Source organism: Ictalurus furcatus, chromosome 15, assembly GCF_023375685.1.
Source record: "Ictalurus furcatus strain D&B chromosome 15, Billie_1.0, whole genome shotgun sequence".
Classification (NCBI taxonomy): Eukaryota; Metazoa; Chordata; class Actinopteri; order Siluriformes; family Ictaluridae; genus Ictalurus; species Ictalurus furcatus.
In genome coordinates, this window is record NC_071269.1 from 21,211,905 (window position 1) to 21,232,701 (window position 20,797).

Sequence of the window (20,797 nt, forward strand, 5' to 3'; positions counted from 1 at the left end):
TATTTTATACTATGTAAGATATCATACTTCTTTATTGTATGTATGTATGTATGTATGTATGTATTATGTGTATGTTTTACAGTACTGTAAATTTTACAGTACTTTATTTGCAAACCAGGCAATTTTTTTAGTTCCTTTATTTATTTATTTATTTATTTACAGTATATGTTGAGCTCTATTTTGCTCGTGACGGATGGATTAAGCAGTTTTAACGCTATTATGTAAGTTCCCATAGTTGGTTTCTCACTAAACTCAGCATGGAGGCTGGATGGAATACCGTAACTACTCTGCATTCCTGAAGCCTGCTGCACTGTATATGGCGTCCTCTACGGCGACGTAACGTAAGCGCGTACAACGCGATGACGTAGCACGCACGTTTCCAGATCTAAAAGGCATTGGCATCAACCTGAATCCTCGGTTTCGCTATTGTATTGAATGTCCGTGTAGCATATACAGATTAGTTTCTGGCACTCGACTCGGCGTCTCTTCCTCGTTTGAGAGCTGAAAGACGGCGGAGGCGCTTCATTTCTCTTCACTCCGCCCGCAGCAGCCGCCCAGCTCGCGCTTCCTAGCAATTATGGTAGGCTTTCTCATAGCGTTTAGCTAAATGAGTTAGCTGAAGTTTACGTTCGGGGTAGTCAAGACAAGCCAAGGAATAATACATTATATATATATATATATATATATATATATATATATATATATATATATATATATATATATGTATATATATATATATATATATATATATATATATGTATGTATGTATGTATGTGTGTGTGAGAATATATAACATTAGCTTCCTGCGCATTCTGTTGCTAGCTGGCTTAGGAGAGAGTGATATGGTTTTAGTTAGCTAACTTAAAATTTGTAAAGGTAGTGTTTTTATTTATTTATAATTGTACTGTAAAATATTTTTTTAAGTTATGTTTATTTTTAAAACGCATATGTGTTTGTATTTGTAGCTAGCTTACATTTTCATATGGCTAATTTTATTACTTGTGGCTAGTCAACACCGGATGTTAGTCGCGCGATGTAAGTCTCGCGCGTTAGCTAGTTAGCTAACTTTTAAATTCCTTTTTTTTTTAAAAACAACAAACAAAACACTTTCTCCCCTACTGGATTATCTGTTTACTCCCGGCTCCTAACGCTTTATCTTTAAACAGTGCGACTTCACAGAAGACCAAATTCTTGGTGAGTTTGTCCGAAACGATTTAATTTAAACCCCTGCATGTGGACCTTTTTTTTTATTTTTATTTTTATTTTTATTTTTATTTTATGTACTTATTTATTTATTTACATATTTTTACTTCCCAAGCGTAGCTCCATCACCTGCTTCTTGCACTCCATCCTAGCCAACAAAATCTTCCCATCTTTCCTTATTGCTGTGTATTATTTTCTTTTTCTTCTTCTTCTCCCTCTCTCCTGCACCTGTGATCAAATCTCCAGATTGAGTTTAACTTGGAGCAAATACATGGTGAGTGCTCTGAAAGGTTCAGCACGTCGCCTGTGTTTTTATCTATTTATTTATTTATTTATTTATTTATTTTTCCAGTGCAAGTACACTTGTAGTGTGTTTTGTCCTGGTGAGCTTTTGTGTGTGTCTGGGTGTTTTGTTTTGCATGCCACTTTTTGAGTCCCGGTTGGGTTTTAATGTGTGCATGAATCAGTAAAAAGTGAGAGTTTTGACGATCAGGGAAGTGGTTTTTAGTTTGCGCTGTAGGAAGTCCATCCGCCTCGAACAGGGTGTGTCCTACAGGAAACAGTCGGTTGTTTCTTTATGTTAAAGTGTGCATAAACTGATGGGACTTGCACATTCATGCTGAAATGATGCGTGCTGCATTAGATTCATCTGTGGTTTCGATTCCTGATCTTCCAGCTTAAGGACAGGTATGTTGTGTTTCCAGTCCTGGTCTCTGAAAGAGGACGCTGTGGCCTTTTTAGGTGGCCAATCATTCAGGTTCACCCCTTGTCTGGTTTGTTTGATTTAAAAATGGTTGACATAACACTGTTCACTGTTAAGCGTTCCCCTGTTCCCGGTCTCTCCAACTCCTTATATGGTTAAAGAGTACGTTTCCAGTCTGCCAGGGAACGGCCACATTCCAGCGAGCAGGAAGCACGGCACAGACGAGTTATTTCTGTAGGGCCGTCTAAACTTTAATACTCGGCTGCTATAAGTACTAAAAAGATCAAACTAGTATTATTTACGCAACGTTTTTAACTCATGAACATTATCATTAGTGATATAGCACTTGTTTATTTGCATTGAGTTTTTTTTTAATGCAGTGTGTTGATGAGAGCATTGCTGTTATTCTTCTCCTTATTTAAATCACAGCTGTTAGTCAACACCGTGTAAGATGGGTGTAGTTGTTTGAACTTGTGTTTTTGAAATGCGTCGTCTTCTACGCGTGTAATCCGATGTACCTTTGAGTGTACAATTATTTAATCAGAATAAGAAGCTCAGTTGATATATTGAAGCTTGATCTAATTTAATGTTTAAAAAAAAAATCAGAAATGAAATAGATATGTCACAACAGTCTGCTGCAAAAATATGTAATGTTAGCCAAGCTCACCAATACCGCAGTCGATTATATTTATGGTTATATTTAACTGAGGAAGCCAGACATTGTGCAGCGGTGCACTCGGGTGATGCTTGATACTCCAGGTATGACCGTGTGTTGATGTTTGATAAATTATAGACCAAGGTTAAACCGAAAAGGACAGTGTAATCTAGCACTAGCGTTGATATTCGCGTCCTTGAAGTGTAAGTCTAATACACAGAGTTTGAAAATGTCCTTTCAAATTTTAGCCACTGTAAAAAAAAAAATTCTGGTATTGTCCAAGTTTTTCTGAATACCAAAAAAGTTTTGTGCGTTTAAATTTCCTTGGTTGGTAATTCTGTGTGAGAGTAAAAAAATATGTATCTTTTTTTCATTTTGGAAAAGATGATTGTAAAGAATTTTTTGAAAACTCTGTTCATCATTGTTCAAAGGCCACAAATGATTGCATGCCATTGTGTAGTGTGAGAGGCGTGTTATACTCAGGAATTTTGCTAATCATATAAGCATGCCGTCCCTCAACCTTGTTAAGGCATGTGCATTTTTTTTGTTGTGTGTTGTGATTCAGTAGCAAGATTATATCAACAAAAAAAATTGTTTTATCATGTTGTCTTTGTGTTTAGGATTTTTATTTTCGGCCTCTTTGGTTGTGTTCAGGATCTGTTTAATCCATGTGGTAATAAAATGGTTTTTAATATTCTTAACTTGTATGAGACAAGTGTCCTGTATCTTAAAACGTAGGGCTGTGCGAGTAATCGAATTTTCGATTTCAATTTCGATCATGGTCTCAGACGGTTATGAAAACATAATAATCGATAAAACGATTATTGTGCTGCGTTCCGTTTCACAATGTTCTTGTTTTGTCTTTTTAAAAACCGCGTGCCAATTTTCTTTACAGCGGTGTGCTTTCGTCCCTCCCTAAAAGGGCCAAACTGACTCGTCTCCAGGTGGCGGCATTTTTAGTTCAGCTCGAGCCGAGATGACGGAGAGAATTTGTTCGACAAGAAAGCTAAAAGCGTTTCAGCTGTTTGGAAAAAGTTTAATTTCGATGAGTTCGATGTGGAATGAAAAGAAATAACGTTTGGTATCATTGGAAAGCTCATTTCCTCTAGCGTCATGACAGCTGGTCTAAACACTCTCATTTACTTTCTAGAACTCACGCAGAAGCTACAGGCTGATCTAAACCAGGAGACAGAATTTCATTGGCTAAGGAACTTTAAGGTTCATTTCTGGCGATGCGGTTCGCCGAAATGCGTCACGTGAGGTGCTCCGCCAACTTTATTTAATTAGCTTACAAGAGAGACATCAATACCGTAAAAAGAGATGCGGAAAATGCAGAAATTTCGTGCACCGCATAAAAAAAAACTAATGTAAGCAGCTACCCATAGCTCGAATAAGTAAGGAAGGTATATGTAGAGGCATAGTGATCTAATTTATTTTTATTTTTACATTAAGTGTGTAAAATCGTGTATATGAGTTTTACTTTTTTTTTTTCCCAGGTGAATTATATTCAAGGAAATCCACTGTTAAAAATACAATAGTTATTTTTATAATTCAATAAATGCATGATGTTTCCAAAGTCAGTCAGTAATCAAGTTAAATAATTGCAATCTCAATATTGACCAAAATAATCGTGATTATGATTTTTGCCATAATGGAGCAGCCCTATTAAAACGTACCATCTACTTGGTTTATCATCAGCATAGTTTGCTTTGTACTCAATAGGGTTAAATATGGATGCATACATTCTTTAGTAGTCTCTTGTTCTGCATCATCTAATGTGAATAGACAGCGCTGAAAACAGTCTGGAATAACATTAATATTGATTGCTGGTGCAGTGTTTCTGGGTACTCGGGTTACACTGGCATTTCCATCTGTTTTTCTGTTCTTATGATCACTTTACTTCTGTTTACTGGCTTTTATGAAATGCATGTCTTTTTTTTTTTTCTTCTTTTTTTAAACATGACCTAATAGAACAATCATTTTAATAGAAATTAGTCTCCTCTTCTCCTTGTTTTTTATTTTTATTTTCTTTGCACGTTGTGTCTTGTCATCACCCCTCGCTTTCTTTACTTTGTGCACTCACACACACCCCTTTCCATATTTGTCCCTGATGTTTGAGTCCTGCCCCCCATCCCCTCTCTCTCTCTCTGTCTAGAATTCAAAGACGCCTTCCTCCTGTTTGACCGGACAGGAGATGGGAGGATCTGCTACAGTCAGTGTGGGGACGTGATGCGGGCCCTCGGCCAGAACCCAGTCAACGCTGAGGTTCTCAAGGTTCTAGGCAACCCCAAGGCTGAGGGTAGGGATACAAAGCCAGCACTCTACTCTGTATTATTGCTCTTCACCTAAAAAAAGAGAGAGAGAATTGTTTATGCTGTAAGGGTTTAATTGTTATTGTAAGCGTTTAAATGTAACAGCAGCATCACTTTTCCATTCTGTGTTCCAGAGATGAACACCAAAATGCTGGACTTTGAGCAGTTCCTGCCCATGTTCCAGGCCATTGCTAAGAACAAAGACCAGGGCTCGTTTGAGGACTTTGTGGAGGGGCTGCGAGTCTTTGACAAGGAAGGCAACGGCACAGTAATGGGCGCTGAGCTCCGCCATGTTCTGACCACACTGGGTAAGCCTACTTCTCTTTAATGAAGATTATATAACACAGCCGGGTAATGTGAACTTATAGTTCTCTTTGTTTGAGTATATCATCCCTGTATCCTTGGTGCATAACCGGAGGATTTCAGTGGCACTGTGCATCCCCTTGTTGGGCTCTGAGGCAAGTGGGGAGCAGGAGTGATGAAACTAAGTAACATAAATATGGCTCACAAAAAAAAAACCTAAATGAAGGATGCTGGATCAAAACCTAGATGACGACTGTGATACTGGCTGTGTGTACCCCCAAAAAATGAGAACTGGCAGAGATTTATACTTCTGGAATCTCTACTGCCTGACATGCCCCTTGTGAAGCTATCCTCTTTTGCAATACAGAAAGGCATCTCTGGTATAGCAGGCACAGTGAAACATGAAAACGTTAAGGACTGGACAGGTAGTGGTAGAGTGCTCCAAGCCGATGCTCCATAATCATGCCGATTATCTGATGCATGCAAATATGTTAGCAAATGTCCCTTTTAAGCCTACCACCATGCATCACTAAACTGCAGTAAAGGAGTAATTCGGACTAGAAAAGGTGAGCTAGACACAAGCATGTAAAATGGTTGATAAATCACCACCCGTTAATTCAAGGAAATCATATGCATTTGTGGTAAAACCCACCATGGGCTCACACAGATTTGACTTGGGTGAATACTGATAAACCACAACAAATCAACAAAAGCTCTACTCCACCTAAAAAGAAGACTCCAAGCACCCAATGCCAAATGATGGTCAACCAGTTTCAAGCTACTGAAGATCAGAGTATATCAGCTGAACATAATCAAAGCTCAAGAGGGAAGAAGACACAACATGGTACAAAAACACAACTACCAAATATAATACCAGATAACATGGAACCATAAAACCAGCCTTTTACAATGCAGGAACTCTTAAAAGCCGTAAACTGCCCTAACGATACTTCTGTTGGACTGGAATGAATTCATTAGCAGTTTTTAAAGCACTTACCCCAAAGCACGTTATTGATCCTCTTGGACAGCTTTAACACCATCTGGAATTCAGGAGACGTACCATCCTACTAGAAAGAGGCAATAATCATACCCATACCTAAGCAGGCAAAGATCGTATCGAACCAAACAGTTATCGCCCTATGGTTCTGACTAGCTGCCTCTGTAAAACCATGGGAAGAATGGTAAATAATCGTCTTGTGTGGATACTGGGGACAGACCATAAGATCAGGAACTACCAGTGTGGTTTCAGACGAGGAAAAAGCACCTTGGACCACCTTTATAAGACGTTTATGCAGAGTGGTTTTATAAAAGAGCACACCGTAGCTGTTTTATTCGACCTTAAAAAAAGCCTATGATACAATCTGGAAACACGCCATCTTAAAAGATTTGCACAAAATGGGTTTTCGGGGTTGCCTTCCAAATTTTATTGCCAACTTCCTATCTAACAGAGATTTTCGTGTCCGAATAGGAAACACCCTGTCAACCTTAGACACACAAGAACTAGGGGTGCCGCAAGGCAGCATCCTGTCAGTCACCCTTTTTAGCATAAAAATAAACAGTATTACAAACATCATTGGACCCAACGTATTCTGCAGCCTCTGTTGATGATTTACGTATCAGAAACATGAACATAATTGAGAGGCAGCTATAGATATGCATAAATAAAATTAGTTTTTTTGTAGTCTACTGAAGTTTTTTCTTGGGAACAATGGAATTGGATTATTTGGTGGAATGTGATCCTTCAGTCATTTAATCATAAACAATATCAATACCGCTAGTGAAATCCTGTGTTTTCTGATTTGTGACCTTAGAAATAAGTTGAAGCCACCACAGGTGTCCAGCCCCTCCTGTCAATCCCACACACTCAGTTTAAACATCTGTCAAAACTCCTGCTATTTTATAGCCTCCCCTTTTGTGGGTTGGCCATACACGTGCCAAAAAACTCACCGGCAGGATGGATGCCCTCATGCCCATAAGTTTTCCCAATGCTTTCCAACCAGATAGTGATGGCATTTATAATTCCTGATTAGTAGTAGTACGCAAAATTGTGACTATTTGCATTCGAGAAATGTGCGATTCGCATCATGTACATCAGGGGTGTCCAATCTTATCCGGAAAGGGCTGGTGTGGGTGCAGGTTTTCATTCCAACCAAGCAGAAGCCACTCCTGAGTCTATTGAAAGCCAAGATCAACTGATTAAACAGGTGGAATCAGCTGTGGATCCTGCTTGGTTGGAATGAAAACCTGCACCCACACCAGCCCTTTGAGGATAAGATTGGACACACCTGGTGTATATGATGAGCATTCTCTTAATTATGCATCTAATGCAGTTGCACTGTTTGAACACCAGAGGTCCCGATCTGCACAACCCTTAGAGTCAAAATATGTAGCGAGCACACTGACTGATCACTGCAGATCACAACAGCCGACACAAATTACAGGTTACATTGTTACACATCCACGTTATAACAATTAAAGAGCTCTTCAGTAGCTATCAAAGAACTCCAGCTCCTTTTGAAAGCTGGTTTTCCATCATTTTCGGTTAACATGATGCACTGTTCCGGAGTTCATTATGGTTCAGTCAGTCATTTTCCCCCGGTCAGAGACGTTGTTTATTTAATGAAATTTGTGGGAGAATGTATCAATTTACTTAATTTTCTTTAAGATATGGTGAACCTGTAGTACATTTTGTTTACTATAGCAATTTTTTTATTTGTTTGGAGCAATTTTTTTTATTTATTTAGCTTTATTAAGACAAAAACACACTGTTTTTGCCTGGTTTATGAATCGGTCTTTTCAGTCATCATTTTTCTACATTAAAATTTTGTTCTAAATATTCTGAGAATCGAATTGAATCTTGGCGCTAGTATCGTGAATCGATTCGAATCGTGATTGGCATGTCTAGCTACTGCTACTAATTAGATTTTTTCCCATTGGAGCATAATTTTAGTAATGCTGATCAGATATTTTAGTAGAATTCCTTTTTTTTTTTCATGACTAAAGACATTTGATCTTTCTTTAGGGGAGAAAATGACCGAGGATGAGGTAGAAACACTCCTGGCTGGACATGAGGATGCCAATGGCTGCATCAATTATGAAGGTAAAATGTAATGTTACCCTAAACCTGGTGTTGTGACCAGAGAAGGAATTTCATGTATATTCAATTCTGCATTATGAGCTGTCTTGTGTGTTTGTATAAAGTGCATAATGCTTAAAGATTCATGCAATATAGTGTTATTTTGATTAGTGGGGTACATGTCATAACGTTTACTGGTCTCTCGCAGCTTTTGTTCGTCACATCATGTCTGGCTGAGAGCCGTCTCAGGAGTACGTCGTCCTCTTGCCATCAACACGTATACATTGAAATGCTTTGATCCAGACTCTTATTCCTTTATACAAGCACGCGTGCCTGCACAGTATACCATTAGTACTACAGCCATTTGGAAATTAAATTTAATACTGTAACCACATTGGAAATGGCCCAGCTGTTATTAAAATAATCGGAAATAGATGATAATCTGTAAAGTTCTGTTTTTGCTCAGAATTCCTGTGAGGTGTGACGTGTCTGTATTTCAAGGGTCTGGTTCGAGCTGGTGTTAGTGTGGAGGATTTGACTCGTTGTTTTATGGTCATGTTTGTACAGCAGCAACACCAGCTCACTCTGGGCCCCTGGCTGTGGCGTGTTCTCTGCATGCATCTGGCCCAGCACTGCATTGGCCACAAGGACTCCGCTGGTTTACATCCATGCTGCACAATACCTCAAGTGCATATATATAATGAGACCTAGACAGTTGATGCAGGGGGCACCACTGATTCTGTCTCAATTATTTTTGTAGGGGTTTCTCATAGACCTTCTTAGTTTTACTGCCTTTCCTTTCATATAAAAGTGCGAAAGTGTGTTCCACCTATAATACAAAGCTAATAACCGAATAAATTCGAAAATTAGCTTTATTTTTCCTGTTGCACCGCTAGCCATGTTGAATCAATTTAATCATAATTTAAGTAGGTTTTCATTTGTCTAGTACTTTTTGCCGTTCGTTATCTAGCAAGCTGAACTATTTAGCTAATGGTAGCACAGGTGAAGGTGCCAGACTATCCTGTGAAAAATAAAATAATTGTTTTGTGTTATTCAGATATAGGCTGTTTGGCATTCATCTTAAATTTTTTGTCATTATTTAACCCTTTAAAGACCTAGATACATTTTGGGAAATCTGACTCTCCTGTAATTTTTTTTGTTTGTTTTTCTAACATATTCTAGCAGTCAGCATCAAGTGCTGCCATATATCATTTTAAACAGGAGAAATCTCATTTTCAATCTAGTTCAAGTCCCATTGTTAATTTTTTTTTTTTTTGTCTCAGGGTGGATGAATTATCCAGAATTTTTAGAAAAACGGCAGAAACAATTTGGTGTTTTTTTTTGTTTGTTTGTTTGTTTTTTACTGTGAACTCAAACAAAACTTCATGAAGTTTGGATTTGTTTTCTTTAGAAAGATATACCTGGATGTTTTAGACTTCCAAATGAAATTTTGTCTTCAAGCACCAACAGTTTGTTTCCGGTTTGGCTCAGAGGAACTGCGTGGGTTTCCTAGACGAATAAATGCTGCAGAATGTGATGGCGTAACCATGAAATATCCGTATTCATCACAGAGCATCTGAACATCCAACTGAGACAATGTGATATCAAAGAAAACTGAACTTTACTGAACTTTTTAAAGCATACAGATTGGATTAGTGGTTCAGAAGTTATTAAACATTTTAGAACAACAGTTGTTTTTAGCTGTAGGCAGCGGATTTGGTCTTTGAAGGTTAATATCCAAATTGCTATGTTCGATCAACGTTATTAATGTAAACTAGATGGAAGACAATTTTTGACTTTTCCCCCCCTCCCTGTACAAGTGAGGTGCCTTAGTTGCTTATAGCTAAAATGTGTAGGTTTTTTAGGCAAACATTAAAGAAAAGCATTACTAATTCACGGGTACGTATGCATATGGACAAAAGTTTGTGGACACCTGACCATCACATCCATATGTTGGCCTTCCCAAAACTTTTGACACACATTTGGAAGTGCACAGTTGTATAGAATGGCTTGTTTGTTTGTTGTAGCATTTCATTTTCCCTTCACTGGAACTAAGTGGCCCAATCCTTTGTGCACAAAGTGAGATCCATGAAGACATGGTTGCCAGGGTTGAAGTGGAATAACTTGAGTGGCTCTGAACACCTTTGGGATGAACTGAAACACTGACTGCACCCCAAGCTTCCTCGCCTGACATCAGTACCTGACCTCACTAATGCTCCTGTGGTTGAATGAGCACAAATCCTCAGTCACGCTCCAAAATCTAGTGGAAAGCCTTCCCAGAAGAGTGGAGGTTACCACAGCAAAGGGGGACTAAATCTGGTATGGGATGTTTAACAAGCATGTATAGGTGTGATGGTCAGGTGTCCAGAAACATTTGGCCATATAGCGTATCTTCTAAAACAGGATGTTCCTGACCTGCTGATTTGGCATTTGAATTCTGCAATAGTAGTTACAAGCTGAGGGGTTAAAACTGGCATCCGATGTTCTTGTACCTAAAAGAAGTACAGCCAACAACCCACCCACAAATTTCCATTACCACTTAATACAAAGGTTGGGACACAACCCCGAATTCTTTAACAGCCTTCAGTTTTTTCTGCGTAGTGGAGGAGGACATCAACTATCTAGGTCTCAAGTATTAGCCGCATTTAATGAAATTACAAAAGTCTTTCAGAGTATGTACACTGTGATTGTCTCATTTGGAAACTTGTGTAATGTGTCACTCTGTGGTGCATTAAGTACGTTTAATGAATTGAGACAATAAGAGGTGTACATTCTCCCAAAGCTTTCAAAACAGCACAGTTGCTTCTTTTACTAACCAGCCAGTGGCAGTGAGTTGCTATAATGTTTTTGCTGCTCTTTCTCCTTTCCCTTGATGATTGACAGCTGGGATATACAGACTCTCTGTACTGTTCTCTAATCCTGACTTGTTGTAGAGGAAAACCTGGAGGAGTTTCTCTAACTTTCTCTTGAGTCCTATAGACCTGGTCAAACCCTTAAGCTCTGGCTGAGTAGCAGATAGTGATCATCACTCACTGTTGCCTTTCTCTGGTGTGAATGAGGATTGATTGGGGTGGCTCCTATCTACAACATGCCATATGGGCCAAAGGTTACAGCAGTGGCAATGTGGACACATGGGGGACACAAGTCAATCAGATAAGAATGGACCAACCATGAGATGACTCGGAGACAAATTTGAAGTGAAAGGGTTTCAGAAGTTGTTCATTACTTGCCTAAGAAAAATGCGCTTCAATTTTGTCTTCAACAACCAATCGAAAACAACTGAAGTTGTAAATTATTGATATTTTTATAACTGAGGAGTGAAGATTTGCCAGAATCTTTTTTTTGTTTTGTTCTTGATCGAAAACAAGCACACTGCTTCATTTTAGGTCATTTTAAGTGAGTTTTAGGTGAAACGTCAGCATGTCAAATAACTCTGTATTCGCGAGATTTAAAAGTGATGTGTGACACTGTTGTAGTGTTGTAGATGGGCTCCACCCTCTCCTTGTTCGTGATCCGTTTACAGTGATTGCGTCCTAAAATCTTTCTCCTTTTTCTGTTACAGAACTCGTGCGGATGGTCATGAACGGTTGAAGATAAAGATAAAGAAATCAACAAATTTTTGTCTCCTTGTGCATTTGTCTATTTGTCGTCTTATATTTCTTGCCATTCTTTTTGTTCATTCATTCCTCTGCAGCTCTTTTGCTTCTCTATTCCGCACATTTGCACTCATATTTTTATTTTCAGAAGTGCCTTTATCTTCCCTAGTTAAGATCCTACATGGCCTCATAACTAGTGTCCGCAAAGCGCAGTGATATTATAAGCACATCGCTGCATGAAGGAGAAAACTCTGCAATAAAACCTCTTCATGCAGCACAGGTCCATGTAGTAACATCATCTTAGATGCAATATGTCCAGTCAATCCTCAGGCGCTTTAGTGATGGACAGTGCTTTATAGCAGGGCAATTGCATTTTCCTTTAGCTGCCTCATACAACAAGGGGCAATTTTATGCAGAAAACCTTAACATCTGAACTTAAAGGTCATGTTTCAAAATGTACCATTTTCAGTTTTGTTTTTCCTCATAGTGTTTGGGCCTAAAATAAAATGCATTTTAAAACATATTTTCTTGGTAATTTTAGTCCTATTTGCTGTGTTGTTTTTGTTTGGTCTGTAGACTACATTAATATTAAATATTACACTACTGGCTACATGAATTTGGTTGGATGCTTGAAAACTATAGAGAACTATTGTGCTACATAAAAACTTAACTGCGTAGCACAAACTTCATGGATAGATGGCGCCATAGTCACATCTGTTATCTGATTCCTTAATGGAGAGTTATTTGAACCACAGAAACTTATGACAATAAGTACCTGAAGCATGAATAAAGCAGAACGTATAATTTGTTTTTTCTTATAGCACTTTTTGCAATACTGATTGTCCCAAAGCCTCTTTACGGACACCAGTAACGGTAGCCTTCAGTAAGGAAGCCAGGGATGATTATACCAAAGAGCTAAGAAGGAGGAACCCAGAACTGAACAGAGAGAGCCTATAATTACTTGGCCACACTCACAAATGAGGTAGTCTAGAAGTTCCAATTAGACTATTTATCAGTTAGACTAGTTATCGATTATAACATAACATTATACACGTTATAACCAAAATCAGAATATGTTTAACTGTATTTACAACTCCCAGGTGAAGGAAGGTTGATCAGGCAATCAGTGAAGAGTAAGCAGGAGCTTGTAGGTGTCAGGACAACATGAGTAGGATCCTGACGAGAGCAGGTGCACACCGTTTCAGGAACCAAGAGGTAGAGACAAACCTGCTTAGTATGCTGGAGCAGCATATGCATAACATTTAAGGTGATCTGAATGTAACGGTGCTCAGGCAGTCCTAACTACCGACTAAAGGGAGAAAGGCTGTGGCTTCACAGTCTGAAATACCAACAACTGTCTAGTCCACTGTCCAAAAAAAAAAGTGATTGAATAGAATGGTGCCAGCACCAGTATCTCAGTTCACCAAAACTATACCGGTCATCTGTTTTTACCCCTACAGCAAGTCAACTGTATTCTGTATTAAACAGGTGGGTCTTTAGTCTAGACCAGTGGTCACCAACCCTGTTCCTGGAGATCTACCTTCCTTAAAAGTTTAGCTCCAACCATAATCATGCCCACCTGACCATCTAATCATCGCCTTAAAGAGTTCTTTAACAGCTAAACTAGGTGTGTTAGATTTTGTTTGGAGATGAGACCTTCCCATGAGGAAGGTAGAGCTCAAGGAAAAGGGTTGGTGACCACTTCTCTAGAACTAAACTAAAAAGAAAGTGCTTTAATCCTAAACATGAGCAGGAAGCTATTTTATGGGTACGGAACTTGCTGTGTATTTGGTACTGAAAAGAAACCTTCAAATAATATGGAAATGTAAGGAATTTCCTACTCATGGTTACAGACACATTATCTTTCTTTAATACTCCTTTTAAAACATATAATTAGATACTTAAGAATGACATAACAGGTGCATAGATAGTATTATGAGTCTTTTTTTTTTTCTGTTTTTGGTTAAAACATCAAATGGAGCTGGTGAAATTACAGAAATACCAATATTAAAGAAAAAACAAATTTCACCCAAGAGCCATGTACCACATCATAAAGCTAAATAGTGTTACTGTTGCTGCAATAAGCTGCATTGATAATTGTAGGAAGCATGTTGCACATAATTATCATGCACATATTTCCCTAAATGCTATTTATTGTTCTAAGACTATTTTACAGCCAAGGGAACACACATCATTACCCATTATTAAACACTTAGATGCAGTACTGTATATAGTACATATGCAGTGATGAATGATAATAATAATAATAATAATAAGGATATAGGCTGTTCTGTTTAGCTCAGTGTTTTCCGTGTCCTTTCTGTACAGATTAGGAAATTCATGGTTACTCGGTTTAGTAACAGGCAGGCAGAGTAAACATTTTAGCTCCGAAAAAGCAAAAAATATATGATATATACGAAATACTAAATCCTGTCGCCATTAAACCACTGAGTAAATCTTATAAGCTTTCCTGTGGAAACTGTGGAAAAACAGTTACTTGTAAAGGCTGTCAAGATATCAGTAGTAAATTAATTCCCTTAATCTGGAACTTCTCAGTAAGTACGTCCTGTCAGACCAGTGACTCATAGCCGGGGTTGGGAGTTTGTAATGCCACCTGAAACTTTTTTCCCCTTTCCCTCAGTGTACAACATGTACAGTTTAAAATGAGTCTTCAGTATGAAGGTCAAACTTTCAATTATAAATAAGAAGTTCTATCAGGACATTTATAATCCTTCAGTGGGAGTAAAACCCAGATAGAAACCATGATCAGTCTTACTTTAAATAAATTAAAAAAAAAAGAATTGAGTTGTCTGTCTGACACAAACTAGTCTCTCTATGACACTGTGCTATTTATATTTTCTGTAAGTGAATCTTTAAAATGTACAAGATTCAGAAAAAAAATGACTGCTTTTCAAATTATGGTTGAAAAAAACTTGCAAGTGGTTGATATTCAGTTTTATACCACTATAATTCTCAATTGTGATTGGTCAGAAGGTGTTGATTAGTTTTCTAACAGGATCACAGGTTTATATTGAAGGGCTTGTTCTGATATATTATCATTTCTATAGTAAGAACTTGCACATAAGAGAAACAGTAGACTGGTAGAAGACTGTACTTACACAAGGACAGCATTCTGACACACTGCATTTATCTTGATTGTCCACCCATCTGGTTTAGCGTCCACATCCACCCAAAAGCCTCACCACTTTCATCAATAGTAATGGGAGTTTGGGGATGAAGGGGGTGTGGGGCTTAAATCATCCAAGTCGTTTGTCCTGCTCTTGTTGAGCTGCAGATGGTTCTGTTTGCACAAGTCTTTCACCAAGGCTAAAGATTTGTCATTGCATCTGAATTACTGCTGTATGAGCTATTTGAGCTGGTGGACTATTTGTAAGTACACAATACTACCAAACGTTTGTGGACACCTGACCATGTGCTTGTTCCATATCCCATTCCAGATTTAGTCCTCCGTTTGCTGTTATAATAAACCTCCACATTTCTGGGAAGGCTTTCTACTAGATTTTGGAGCATGACTCTGGGGTTTTGTGTTCATTCAGCCACAAGAGCATTAGTGAGATCAGGCACTGATGTTGGATGAGGAGGCCTTGGGGGCAGTCAGCAGTCTAATTCATCCAAAGCTCCATTCCAACCTCGGCAAACCATGTCTAAATGGAGCTCGCTTTGCACACAGGGGCATTGTCAGGCTGGAATAGGTTCGGGCCTCTCAGTTCCAGTGAAAGGAAATTATAACCCTACAGCATACAAAGACATCCTATACAATTGTGTACTTCACAAACTTTGTGGCAACAGTTTCGGGAAGGAACAACATAAGGGTGTGAAGGTCAGGCATCTACAAACCTTTGGCCATATAGTGTATATGTGTTTGTTTTAAGCTGGGGTTATGCTGTAAATCACACATCATAAAAGAATTCTTTGGTTATGAATTGAGATCAGCAGTCTTAGAACATACCGGCAGCCATTTAGAGCCACTTCGACCAAAGATAGTTGATGACAAAGTTCTACATTTTTTTTTTTTCTTGATAAAATCTCAGTGTGTGATCACTGCTACTACACCTCATTTGAAAGCCACCAATAGGAGGACTTAGGATGAGGATGACACGAAACTCATAGGACAGCTACAAATACAGTAGTGGCAATGGTGAAATAAATTTTAAAAATGCTAATGCACAGAAAGGAATCCATATTACGTCAACCAACCTGTCTTTTGTTGTTTTTCTTTTTGCTCTCCAGATTGCTCTTATTGATGATGTAACCAAAGGATAGTAAATTTCTTTAATAATAGATGTATTGTATCTTCATCTTATAATCTGACATGGAGAACACCTTAGCACACAATCTGTTATAGAATTCAGTCCTGATTGTATTGGGTTTGATAAGTAATAATCCTAAATGATCACTGAAATCCCATTGTGTAAAACCGGCTTTACTTGATGCCTGAAGTTCTGAGAGCTCCACTTAAGGTTTTAACATTTGTTTGTATAGCTCAGTTCTGAAATTCTTCTATAATATTTCAGATCTGTGCATCTAAACCCTGGTATTAAGGGATTTTATATGGGACTTTAGTTCTGAATTTGTATATGAATGTAGTTTGTTTGTTTTTGTTCAAGTAAGATGTTTGTATTCTGTTAGTCCTATACAACTGAGTTCTGAGGAAATTTAATTTAATTTAATTTAATGACACTGATTATCACAACTAAAATTAGGAAGTTATCTTTTCTTTTTCTTTTTTTTTTTTTTTTTTAAAGATTACTTTAACATGTAATCCAATCTTGTTATTTTTTAGACTACTGAAGCTGCAGTACTTGGGTTCATGTTCTGCTGTATATAACAACCTTGTTCTTGTGGTAAAAATACAACCGCCTTATTTTGTATGTAGGCATTTCACATTTATGACTACAAACCTTTTTTGAAATTTTTGAGAATTATTTTGGTTGTCAAAACATGCACATTAAACTTTAATCCTGCTCAGACATGCATCCGCTTTGCTCATGAACAAACCGAGCATGACTGAGCATGTGAGGTGGCGACGATTTTCTTTTTCCAAGGCGTAGTCACAAATTGAAACATTGAAACCGAATATTTATATATTTAGAGGCCACAAATGAGCTATCTTGGCCACAACATAATAATTAGTGTGAGAAACCTAACTTGTAGACACAGAAAGTTCATCTTCTGGCCTCAATATATTAATTTGTGGCAACATCTTATTAAAAATAACCACCATGTCACTTGAAACTTGTAACCCATTCGGATTAGTTAATGACTTTGCAGTGTTATTTCTCCATTAATCAGAGAGCAAATATAAGGAGCAAATCTGTCGGTAAAAGGATTTGTGAGTGAGCAATAAATCTGTATGAACAGTCCTGCTATATTGCTTTCAACTTTTGGTGGAGAAAAAAAATAAGGTTATAGTGAGGGTTTGTTTGGGTGTATGCCACAACTGAAATATCAGCTCTAGATCGTTTGATGCATTGTGTGGCTAGAGCACACCCCTCAACAGCTCGCTGACCTTTTCCTCATTTCTACACAACCAGTCAAAACTATTCCCCCTCATTAGATAGCACGGTTAATGCTATTTGTGTGGGTGAAGGTAAGGCGCCAGGTATCATACCAATTCTGAATAGATCCTCTACTAATTACTGAATTCGGTTGGGTGGGGGGGCGTATGTGTCTGCATGCAGCTTTGGGCAGCCGTACGCGTGTGTGAAGGCGTTGGAGGTAAGTGAAGTGTATTGATTATTTTAATCCTCCTATTTGTGAGTCTGTGATCCTCGTGGCTCTGCATTCGACAGGGGAATCGCTAATGGGCCTCGGCGCAGACCGTCTCAGACCTCTCCCGGTCCAATTAACTTTCAACTGTAGTCTAGCGGGAGAGAGCAGGGAGGCTGGCTCCACACACACACACTGCGATCCCCCACAGGCTGCAAGTTCAGAATGTCATTACCGCTCGCTCTTAATTAAAGATTTCTCCCTTCTTTTTAACACTGTCACAGGTAGTGGCAAAGTTTCCACTGTCTGCTGTTTTTAAGGAGTCTAATTTATTATTATTATTTTTAATAGTGACACTGGTTTTCTTCCTGTATACAGCCTTACTGAATTCAGTTCCTAATATTAAAACAAATATGTGTATGTGTATACATAGCGTAGGTTATATAATGAATTAAACACCTGGGGGAATGCTGCTGTAGGAAAATGATCAAGGATGGGGTGTTGCGATGTGGCACGATGCCTAGAGGAGTTACTGTTACCACTCCTGTTAACACCCAAGTGTTTTATTCCTCTTACACCACAGCAATTTGGCAGTTTTTAATTTATTAAAAAACAACACATTTTTTAAAAACTTTAAAAAAAAAAAAAAATGTACATTTAATGCTGTGTGACATCCATGACTCAGCACAGTTAGTTCCTAATGTTAATTACGTTATAACAGCGATAAACAGTCACAAGCCTGTCATTTTTTCTCTCTTAAAGTTAATCAATTTTTTTTTTAAATGCAGCTTGTCATGTTAGGGAGAAACTGGAAAGTGCACATTTCTCTGTCGTGAAACGTACTGACTTTTACAAAACGCTGACACTCAAGAGTCCTTTCATAAATGTTACATAAACGTCTCCATACAGAAAGTGTTTCCATATCAACGATTATAGGTTTTCTTTGTTAAGTAACAACACATTTTGTGTCCGTTTTACATTATGAGCCTTAGATCATGGCGTGCTCATTGTCCCTGTGGAGTTTTTACTATAGAAACAGTAACAAATCTGTGATTCGAAGTACAGCCAGTTATAGAAAATGAATCACCACCTTCTGACCAGTCAGATTTCTTTTTCTTTGACATATAGATTTCTGTACAAGGGAAGAAAAGAGTCACTGTTATTTACACATTCTTTATTATAGAGTTGTTTTATGAGAAGAAATGGAGCTTGTTTTATGGATGTATTGATGTGTATTGACTTGTCTCCTGCCAAACCCCATTGTGCACACAATAACTATAAGATTTCCATCTTTTCTGTAATGTAAAATTACACAGTTCGGTAGAATTACAGGAACACTGTATGATGCAGAGAATCTTTATCATCATTTCTGCTTCAACTGAAACATACTGTTACAAACACTAACACCCATATACTCATGACTGCCCTAAATGTTCATTCTTAAAAAAATCAATTTTGAGAAATTATTTAAATAACTCATTTGCAAGAAAGGCCCCTTTATCTGGCTTTGATTTAGTTTTACGAATACATAAAATGCAATATGATCAGAGAATTTTAAGAAATCCATTAACAGTAATTATTGGTACATATTTTTTAAATACCGGCACAATTTATGCTGGAAAATGTATTATACACTACAGGTCAAAAGTTTGTGGACACTCGACTGAAATGTTTCTCATGATCTTAAAAACCTTTCGATCTGAGGGTGTGAGATTAAATGTGTGGAATCGGTGTCGTAGACAGAAATATAATCGTGCCAACATATTCATTTCTTTCATAAGAAAACTAACATTTTATTTACAAAATAATATTTTTTAAACGGACGACTCGGCGCGAAATATTCCGAAAAGCAGCCGATAAGCGTCCAGCGTAGGTGCGAACTCCTTTAATAGTGTTTAAAAAGCATCTCAGGAAAATTCCTCAAGAAATCGGTCGAGAAAATGCCAAGAATACATTTCTGCAAATTCTAGGCAAAAAGGGTGTCGACTTTGAAGATGATAAAATATTAAATTCTTTTATTTTGGATTTTTTATCACGACATAATTCCCATAGTTCCATTTGTGTTACTCCAGAGTTTTGATGACTTTATTATTATTCTAAAATGTGGGGAAAAAAATAAATAAATAAAGAATGAGTGTGTCTAAACTTTTGACCGGTAGTGTATATTACTCTTGCAAAATTAGGATTAATAAATGATAAATTGCTGCTAATGTTGCTGCGTTTCTTTTTTTCTCTCCAGATTTTATTTGCGCAGTGATTTAGCATTTAGTCATTTTAGTGATTTAGCCATTACCTTTTCAATTATCACATGACAAGAGCTTAATAAAGCATGAACAAATACTTTCAGCAATGAAGCCATTACATTTAATTTAAGGTCAGTGCACTTTATCACTGTTAGCTTTTGTAAGGCAATAAAAAAAAAAACAACACACCTCTTGGACATAATCTTACAATTATGCTATTTTTTTGGTCAAATTTGATCATTAGTCAAGCCAGAGATAGAATATTTCTACACTAAACCGATATATTAATGGTTTATTCTGGGGCAAGGTGTTTAGACACATTGAAAATCCATGTTCACACACACACATACACACCCCCGCACGTCCATGCACACAAGCCATATCTCCAATTCCACACTGACAGCCAAAGCGGTCACTTTAAGTCAAATTAATTGAACCAGGGAACTTAGATTAATCACAGGCCCACAGTGGTGGTGTGTGCACGCATACATATGTCATTGTATTGAATTCCCATTGCGCCACGCTATCCAATCAGTCCTCTTGTTAGTGAAAACAAGACCATGGAAATCTTTTCCACCAAGCCTCAGTCGTGTGTATAACGGCTTTGTCCAACTTCAGGAACGTGTGTTCGTAACTGTGCGATGAAAACTGAATACTGAAGTGAGACACGCAAAAATGATGCCACTTGTATAACATCAACACATGTACACCTAATGCTGCAAGTGCTGAGGGAGGATAACACTCCAGTAGATATATTTCTATATGCAATATCTATTAGAAACTTTTTTTTTGTTTTTTTTTTTGGAAATTTGCATTCATATAAGTAGAGCATATTACCATCAATTGCATACATGTACAAATAACATGTCAGAAAAGAACCTGCTTAATGAAAGCAACACGTTGCTCATGATATCATATCAGTGAAGCCCTTCTGCTCCCAGCATCAAACCACATGTATGTTTCTCCTTTCAGGTCT

At 37.8% G+C, this 20,797-nt stretch overlaps 1 protein-coding gene across 2 annotated transcripts; it reads left to right on the forward strand.

Moving 5' to 3' along the window:
• Positions 1–438: 438 nt before the first annotated feature.
• zgc:153867 (uncharacterized protein LOC337226 homolog) lies at positions 439–12,371 on the forward strand. Of its 2 annotated transcripts, XM_053643168.1 has the most exons (7): positions 439–580; positions 1,167–1,194; positions 4,717–4,860; positions 5,008–5,181; positions 8,199–8,276; positions 8,461–8,503; positions 11,815–12,371. In XM_053643168.1, the coding sequence occupies exons 1-6, from the start codon at positions 578–580 to the stop codon at positions 8,487–8,489; spliced, it is 456 nt and encodes a 151-aa protein (XP_053499143.1). In that variant the 5' UTR covers positions 439–577; the 3' UTR covers positions 8,490–8,503; positions 11,815–12,371. The 2 variants fall into 2 exon arrangements, with proteins under 2 accessions (XP_053499143.1, XP_053499142.1); XM_053643167.1 differs by lacking the exon at positions 8,461–8,503 and having other exon boundaries at positions 443–580.
• The last annotated feature ends 8,426 nt before the right edge of the window (positions 12,372–20,797 follow it).

What these genes read in the sequence shown, in the direction of transcription:
- zgc:153867 (XM_053643168.1), top strand. An exon ending in CACAGAAGACCAAATTCTTG is followed by an intron (nt 1,195 to 4,716) that starts GTGAGTTTGTCC and finishes CTCTCTGTCTAG; the next exon opens with AATTCAAAGACGCCTTCCTC. An exon ending in CCATGTTCTGACCACACTGG is followed by an intron (nt 5,182 to 8,198) that starts GTAAGCCTACTT and finishes ATCTTTCTTTAG; the next exon opens with GGGAGAAAATGACCGAGGAT.